The sequence below is a fragment of the Mus caroli genome, chromosome 4, assembly GCF_900094665.2.
Source record: "Mus caroli chromosome 4, CAROLI_EIJ_v1.1, whole genome shotgun sequence".
Classification (NCBI taxonomy): domain Eukaryota; kingdom Metazoa; phylum Chordata; class Mammalia; order Rodentia; family Muridae; genus Mus; species Mus caroli.
Window position 1 is genome coordinate 46535498 of NC_034573.1, and position 9430 is coordinate 46544927.

Here is a 9430-nt window from a genome sequence, read left to right on the forward strand (position 1 = left end):
TAGTCGGCCATCACTGGAAAGAGAGGCCCATTGGACTTGCCAACTTTACATGCCCCAGTACAGGGGAATGCCAGGGCCAAGGGGTGGGGGGGGGTGGGTGGGGGACTGCGGGGGGAGTGTATTGGGGACTTTTTGGATAGCATTGGAAATGTAATTGAGGAAAGTACCTAACCAAAAAAAAAATGTAATAAAAAAAATAGAAAGTAGAGACTGGAACCAGTAGCATCAGGACTAACATATAAATAATAAATAAATAAATAAATAAATAATAAATAAATAAATAAATAAATAAAAGCCAGGGGCTAGAACCCTGGAAAACCTGGCTATCTGTAACATAATATCTCCTAGAAAAGCCTGCAGTTTACAGAGTGGGACAGGCAGGTGCGGTGCAGACACACATAGACTCATGCTCCTTCTGCCCAGAACTTTCTGAGCCTTGGACTAGCGTCCATGTCCATTCTTGAAAATGTTTCCCTTTGCTTAGTAAACTATCTCTATTTCTGTTTCTAATCATGTATTCCCTGACCCAATCCTTTGACCCGGGACACATTAATCTAGAAACATCAGAAGGTACCCCCAGGCTCAGATTTGTGCCTTTGACATTAATTTTTAAGTTTTTAAGCCATTCTGATTGGGGTGAAATAAAATATCAAAGAAGTCATACTTTGCATTTCCCTGATGGCTAAGGATGTTGAACATTTCTTAAAGTAAATATAATTAGGGTTAATTTAGGGCATCCAGTTCTTTCAAAAGATAAGTACGTGCTAATTTTATGGTTATAAAACAAAGAGATCCACTGACTCTTAATTTTATTTTATTATAATAATAAAAAAAAGGACTGTGCTCCAAAGTTTTCTGTTTTGCCAAATCTGATTTTTACTTTTCCTAAAGTCAACTTACCATTCAAAATGTCTATCAGTAGATAGAAAAGGCCAGAATCATCTCCTTATGATTAGTTTGCATAAAAATTTAAGAAAAAATGATACAGAATAAACTGTAGGTCAAGGAAAGTACAACCTATCTAAGGAAACATGTGTTTCTGTTAGTGTTTATGTGTGTGAATCCACACAAGAAACCCCTTTAAAATGTCACTGTGGATAGATAAACACAAGATGTGTGGATAAACACCCTGAAAAAGAGAACAATTTTGGGCAAAAATGCTAATTGTATGAAAGTGAATATTAATTATACTTTAAGATATGTAGCAAATATGCATTTTAATACATACTTTTATTAATTCATCAAATACTTTCCTACAAAAGTTATATATAATTTATCACAAATTACACACAGATATGTTATGTAAATTCCCTCACATACTTGAATTCATACACATGATAACTACTTGACTTTGTCAAAGACCTAAAGAATCAAACTGAAAACATCAAAAGTCACTCCAAAATTTGGTAGAGGAGACACACCATGAAGCGCCATATTTAAGCTGGTCTTTCCTAGAACACATTTGGCTTCACTCCCCATAGACTCCTCTGATTTCAACCATTCTCCCCTTGTTTCCTCAGTGTCAGCCATCTGGGCCTTACTGAAAGTTCTCAAATATATCAGGACTAAACCTCGTTGTGTCTTTGCCCAGTTGATTTCCTCTGCCTGGAGTTCTTCCTCGCAAGTCATTTATGCCTAAAACTCTTACAAGGTCTCACTCAAACATTTCCTTCAAAATGGAGGACTATGAAGTCCCGGCTGCCAGCGATCCCAGTGTTTTATACTGATCTCATTATTTTTCCGATAATCTTAATGCTTTGTAAGTTATTGTTCAAAACTAAGTTGCTTCTGATGACTTTTATAGCATTATATTGAGCCTGTAATACTGACACTTATGAAATTGCCAGACATGCCAGGCATGGTGGTGCATACTTGTCACCCAGCACTCTGGAGACAGAGACAGGAGGATCTCTATGGGTTCATGGCCAGTCTGGTCTACATAGTGAGTTCTAAGACATCCAGAGCTGAAAAAAGAGACCCTGTCTCAAAATACCAAAAATAAAAGAAAAATAAGAACTAAAAATGAGAAGTGACATGCACACCCCCATCCCTAGCCCAGAAGCTATCTCTCCAGTTGATAACCACTTCCAAATGAAAAATAACTTCCCTCCAACAGAGCCTCACTGGAGAAACAAACCCTTGAGAGTAGGCTGCATGCCCACCAACAGAGAGGGAACAGAAAATGAACTCCACAGCATCTTTGGAGGCTTCTTGTCTTACAATAGTGTGTTTAGATTTTTTAAATTTATATTTCCCTCCCTCTTTTCACCCTACAGGTCCTTTGCATATATATTATGACTTCTAGTTTATTTTTTTATGAAGTTGCTGAGTGTATGAGTGAGTGGGTCTCTGCTTCGTGGGCCTTCACTTGGGTTCTTTTCCTTATGCATGTTTATTTTGTTTTATATTATTATATGATTATTATAGGTAAGATGTATTTATTTCTGGTTTATATTATTACATCTTATTTCCTAATAATCCCATAGAAGCCTGCTTGTTTTCTGGTAATGCGGGTGGCAGCAGAGGTAGAGCAGAACCGGAAGTGGGAGGAGTGGAGAAGGGAAAACCATAATCAGAGTATATTATGTGAGAGAAAAGTCTATTTTTAATAAAGAAAACAAAAAGAAATCGCCTAACATGTCGATCTAAATACACCATGCTAAGTTTCCTTTCTCCATAAAGCTACATAAACTTTGCGGTAGCCACATAGGAAACAGCAAGGAGCTGTAAGGAACCGATGCACAGTGCAATCCTAGCAAGCCTTAGTGGATCATACAGGAAAAAAGACAAAAACGCAGGAAGGGAACCTGTGGAGAAGCAAGCTTCAGCAAGGGAGGGAGCGGGAGCGGGCATGAGCTAGTGTGGTGGGGGTGACAATGTGTAAAATCCACTTAACACACATATGAAACGGTCAAAGAATGGGAAGGAAAGAAACCTTTAAAATATGAACGCACTGACATATAAATGCCTTGGAAACAATTTTGAACGAAAATAAAACCCATTGCATAAAGTAGATATTAAATATGAAATAGTTTAAGATATGTATTAAATGTATATATTATGGAAGTGTGTCTCCATAAGTCACCAGACACCATTGCATATAAAAGCCATATAATGTATTTACAAATTATACATATGTATATTATATAGAGGTCTCTCCATATTTTAATTTGTACTTTGTACATTTTATAGTATTGGGTTACCTTGTAACAGATATCACTTTTAGAATCATACATGTACAAAACTCAAAGTAGTGATGACACAAAAATAATAACAAAATTCTACGAAGAGATCCATTATGATAAGGGCTGGAGACAGTGCACTACTTTAGACTTACTAACGCTGCCCAAGGCTGGATGATAATGAGTTGAAAAAGTACCCAAGGAGCTGAAGGGGTCTGCAACCTGATAGGTGGAACAACAATAAGAACTAACCAGTACCCATAGAACTCGTGTCTCTAGCTGTATAGGTATCAGAAGATGGCCTAGTCAGCCATCACTGGGAAGAGAGGCAGGCCCCTTGGTCTTGCAAACTTTATATGCCCCAATACAGGGGAACTCCAGGGCCAAGAAGTGGGAGTGGGTGTGTAGGGGAGCAGGGCAGGGGGATGGGGGTGGGGGTGGAGAGGGTACAGGGAACTTTTGGGATAGCATTTGAAATGTAAATAAAGAAAATATCTAATAATAAATAAATAAGTAAATAAATAAAATATACTTTAAACTAAAAGATAAAAAAACCACTGAGGTTTAATTTCAAGCAGATTTGGGTTAAAAAAACAATAATAAGAAGAAAATAGTCAGCTAGAAAAATGTATTGTTTAGTTGATGTTGTTGTTCTTATTATTTTGGGATTAAAAAGGACAGACTGTATTTGTAGACCAAGTGAGTAGCAAGTAGAGACACAGGCAGCCCTGATGATGCTCACCCTCTGAGCATCCCTGAGTGGTGCCTCACTCATCTATTTATCTGTCTTCTACTCCTATGCCTAAAACAACATTTAAAAGATACACTGATTTTTTTACTTCCATTAGCTGGTCCTCCTCTAGAGTGGTTGTGTAAAATTCCACACTCACTTATTTTGCTCAAGCAACTAAGCAATTCTCTAACTAAATTAGAAAACACTTAGAACACTGCATTAGTACACAGCCACTCCAAGCACACCTAATCTCTTCTAGAATATGATGTCAGGCAATTGTTTCCCCAAGCCCAAGTTAGTATCCACCTGGCTCCAAGTAGCATGTCCATGTTCCCAATTATAGTTCCATCTTTTATTTATGACTAGGTAGCTGGTCAGAAAATTCCAGATTCATAAAGCCTAACTGCATCATATCGAACTTTACTTAGAAAGTGATTTTTACAAAATGGTGAAAAACATGTTCTTTAGATTACAAGATCTACTAGAATATTTTATAATATCAAAGAAAATGTTATTTTCATGCTGTAAATGTGAAACACGTTCACTTTTGTAAAGCAAATGTTATCTCTATGGAAACAGAAAGAAAAATCTTCAGGCTTTCACAAAGAGTCTTTTCTGGAAAATTAATGTTAATGTCAAATCCATCTCCTTTTATGTCCCAATTAGCTTCAGGTCTTCTAGTTTAGGACTTTTCTGTGAAGAGTGATTAGGCATCCTTTTCGACCCACATCAATCATATTAGATATGGTACTGAAATACACTGGTATGTGACATCACCCCTAGAAACCTGGAAGCTTAATGGCTTGGACTAAGCAAAGATTGGGGGGGGGGGGGGGGGGGGAGAGAGAGAGAGAGAGAGAGAGAGAGAGAGAGAGAGAGAGAGATCAGAAATACCTGGCATTCTGAAACAGCTCATCTGACTACGCCCCCACATTAAGAAGAAAACAACCAAATCACTCTCAGTGGACCTTTGAAACAAATCTTTTTTAAGCAAAATCCCTCTGAGCACACAAATACTGTGTTTGTGGTACTCAAGTAGGTCAGAATTATAACCATACATTTGTCCATCAATTTGAACACATGAACATATTGAGAGGAGAGGCAATTCTTTGCAGACTTTGATCTTACAACTCTGTAAGAATAAAGAAAACCATTCTGGTGTCCTACTGTGGAGATAAGTTCACTCTTTCCTGTCTTCTTCTTTAAGTAATTTTTCTACCAAAATGAATAAATGTCCTTAAAAGCCAAGTCTCTCATCCCAGACAGTTTGTGGAAGGGCCTGGATTTGATCCATGTGGTTGTTGGTTTAATGCCTGGGTATCAAATATTGCCAGAGGTGAAACATAGCCTAACTTGAAAAATTGTTAATGGTAGAACATCATGGGCTGATAGTGGAAACTAGGTTTCTTTATTATATATAGTCTGCTATATTGGGTTGGTGATATCTGCCCTTGCTGGTAGATTTAACCTATAAATAACTATAATACATTCTAGAAGTAATAAAATAAAGGTCATTAGTGCTTCATATTCCTTCCTCTAAAATTAAAAATGAAACTTTAAAACATTAAGTGAATACCAAATATTCTAAATTTAGCCTGTGTTCCTCTTAAAGAATGTTCATGCTCAACATCCTTTGAATTTACTGATCCATAAAAATACAATGTACTCACTTAAGTAGACATCTTAGACTATGGCATATTATTAAACAAACTCTGTTACTAATCTTGGGTAGAAATTTAGAAGTGTTCTTCAAATAATGTCAAACTTGAGGAAAAAGTAAAAACAAAAAAACAAAAATACATGTTACCTGTCTAACAAATTTTGAGCCTCTATGTCCTCATATTGTTGAGGTCACAAAAGTATCTACAATTTCCTCTGAGCTAAAAAGAATCTCTTAGGAATGGCAACCAGTATGACTCTCCCTCCAACGAAATATACAAATATTCCTACCTGAACCAGTAATATACTTTTTAAATTTATAATTATCATCTTGATTCTTTGTGTATGTGCATGATATGAGGTCACCCATGCCATAGCAAACATGTGGAAGTCAGGGGGTGATTATGTGGAGTCTCTGTTTCCACCTTTATGTGAATATGGGAATCACAACCAGGATGGCAGGTTTGCACCCACTGGGTCATTTCTTGGCCTTAGTAAGATAATGTTAAACCTATATTTTAGTTTTGTACATTTGTTATGTTAAAGCTAACATATAAAGCTGAAAGGAGGCTTTTTTAAAGAACATATACATTACCTGTATAGACTGTACACAAAAATCCTATTTATCTGTTTCATTTATAGCTCCAACCCTCAGCACTCTTAGAGCACCACAGGAAAAAAATACTGTGAAAAGATATAGCATTTGGTGACTTTTAAAAACGTGAGATTAATATACTGTAACAGAAAAGTCTCCAGGGGCAAACATCAATAAACTGCTTTCAGATTTTTCTGTTTTGCATTTTTTCATAACATAGACATATTCATATTTAAGGATTTAAAGAACAATTTCTTGTACAATAGTGTTTGTAAGAATGCAACATTTGCCCAACTCTAATATTTTAAAATAATAAATGTAGAACTATATGAAGATGCTGACCAAATTGTTAAAAAGTGGCTATGTCTCAATGTTACCTTAGCTTTTTCCTTATTCTTTGTAGAACCTTGAGCATTCTTTATAAACATGCAATAATTTCAAAATACTGTATCTCATTATAAAAGTGTGAACATAATGCATAAAAAGGCAAAGAAGAAAGGAAAGTAACTAAAATTCCCATCTGAGTTTCAACTGTGTCTAACATGCTGACCATCATTTGCCTAAGAGTCTTCCCTTCAGATTTTTTATGGCCTCTTTCACATCTTTGTTTCTGAGGCTGTAGATTAAAGGATTCATCAAGGGAGTCATCACCCCATAGAACATGGATATAAGTTTGTCTGTAGCATCCAAGTCATCTGCATTGAATTTGTCTTTAGACTTGGGTTTCATGTACATGAAAAGAATGGTCCCATAGAAGATTATCACTACAGTAAAGTGAGCTGAGCAGGTAGAGAAGGCCTTGCTTCTCCCCTCAGCAGAACGAATGCTGAGGATGCTGGAGATGATTAATGAGTACGAGATGACAATGAGGACCAGTGGCATCAGAGTGAACAAAGTTGTGGCCACAAGCATGATGAATTCATTGCCGGAGATGTCAGTACAAGCCATCTTCATGACAGCCAGGATTTCACAGAGAAAATGATTGATGACATTTCCACAGAAAGGCAGCCGCATCACAAACGCAGTTTGCACGGCAGAGTTGGCAACCCCTGAAAACCAAGACCCGGTTGCCATGGTCACATAGGAACTCTTGCTCATGATGAGAGGGTATCTCAAAGGGTTGCAGATGGCCACATAGCGGTCAAAGGCCATCATGCCCAGGAGCACACACTCTGTTGTTCCCATGGCCAAGCCAAGAAACATCTGTACTGCACAGCCAAGGAAGGAAATCGTTTTTCTTTCTGAGAGAAAGCTTACCAGGGTGAAGGGAATAGAGGAGGTAGTAAAGCAGATGTCCAAGAACGACAGGTTCCCCAGGAAGAAGTACATAGGGGTGTGCAGGTGAGAGTCGAAAATACTGAGAATAATAAGGGTGCCATTGCCCACTAGGATGACTGCATACATCATTAAGATGACCACAAAAAAGAGATGCTCAAGGCCTGGGTAACCAGAAAGCCCCTTCAGAAAAAATTCCTCCAAATGAGTCTGGTTTTCCCATTCCATCGTATTCTCTCTCTTTTTCCTGCAAGAATTAAAAAAAAAAAACAAAAAACAAAAAACAAAAACTTAAGTAGCATATTCTGTACTACAGGAGGTTTAAATTTATCAATGCAAGTATATAAAATGTGTACTAAATTCAATGAAAGAAGGAAAGAACTAAATGAAAAAGGAGAGAGGGGAAAGAAGGGGGAAAGAAAATGAAATAAAATAAGCAACATAAGAGATAAATTGTTATATTGATCATAAATTCTGAGCTAAGAACTCTGTGGCTGGTTTTTAATAGACTGGCATGTAAACACCACAACATTACCATTCTAAAGATGATGGAGCTAAGGTGGCATAGGTCAGACCCTAGGCTCAAACTCAAGCCTCACTTCCTGAGGCTTATGCTTAACTGAGGTTTTTTGGATTTTTTTTGGTGGTTTTTTTTTTTTTTGTGAACACAGAGGCAATACTGAATGTGTTATATGCTTTATTATTTTTAAAAGAAGATTGGGTTCAACAGAAGAACTAAACAATAACCCCTGAGTGCAAAAATATCAAAAGACGCATATGATTCTGCAGAGACAAAGCCAGAAATGAACATAACCACACAAAGAGCATATTTACTCAAAAACCAGATTCAATTCAAGAGAGCCTAATAATAGGAAATCTTCTTGTCAAAATGTAAATGTCTCAGTGGGAAGCACTTCAGAATACAAGATAAAATCATTCTTTTCATTTTTAAATACATACATACAGTTAAGCATTGTGTAGAAAATTGAAGTCTAATCTTTTAATGTCAAATTAGGAAATTTAAAGCACATATAGATGCATGTAATTACCATGACCAAGTCATATATATGTCCATAACCTGTCTCTTCTATAGTACCCCATCTTTTAGTAACCTCTTCATCTTGTTCTAAAAACCTGTTAAACATGGAGATATTTTCTGTCTCTAAAGTTTCAGCTTTTTAGAATCTCATAAAATAAAATCATGTTGGGCTTCTTTTATTTACTAAAGTCCTCTAAAATTTATTCAAGCTGTAAATGCTGAGTAGCTTTTTATTGCATAGAGATACTAAAATTATCTCCTCAGCTATCCTTGGAAGAACATTTGAATTATCTCCATTTGGGAATAGTTGCCATAAATATTAGAGCTTTGATATTTGTGTGACCCTAAACTCCCAAGTTTCTAGGGTCAAGATCCTGTAGTGGGATAATAATTTCATAGAAAGTACATAGTATAGTTTGCAGTAAATTGACAGCTCTCCAAAGTGGCTGTATTGTATGTGCATTCCAAGCAACAGCATGTAAAACTCTCAGTTGCTCTGACTTCCATCAACACTCAGTATTGCTAGCAGTGGCTTCTGATTCATTTCAATGGGTATATAGAGACATCTCGTGAAGGAATTTATTTATAATAAAATCCACAATAAGCACTTTCCTTATTCTTTTTTGCCCTGTGTATATATATTTTTTGTAAAAAGTTTGTATCTTTTTCCTATTTCCTACTCAAAAATTTTTTGCTGTTGAGTTTTCATAGTTCTTCATACACACACACACACATACACACACTCACACAGATAGATAGATAGATAGATAGATAGATAGATAGATAGATAGATAGATAGATAGATAGATAGATGATAGATAGATAGATAGATGATAGATAGATGATAGATAGATAGATAGATAGATAGATAGATAGATAGATAGATAGATAGATAGATAGATAGATAGATAGCTGAGTCTTTTGCCATATTTGTGATTTATCTATAT

The 9430-nt window shown here is 36.3% G+C and overlaps 1 protein-coding gene across 1 annotated transcript; it reads right to left on the bottom strand.

The window, feature by feature from the left end:
* Positions 1–6721: 6721 nt before the first annotated feature.
* Positions 6722–7672, bottom strand: LOC110293464 (olfactory receptor 13C9). Its single transcript, XM_021161278.1, has one exon. The coding sequence runs from the start codon at positions 7670–7672 to the stop codon at positions 6722–6724; it is 951 nt and encodes a 316-aa protein (XP_021016937.1).
* Positions 7673–9430: the final 1758 nt, after the last annotated feature.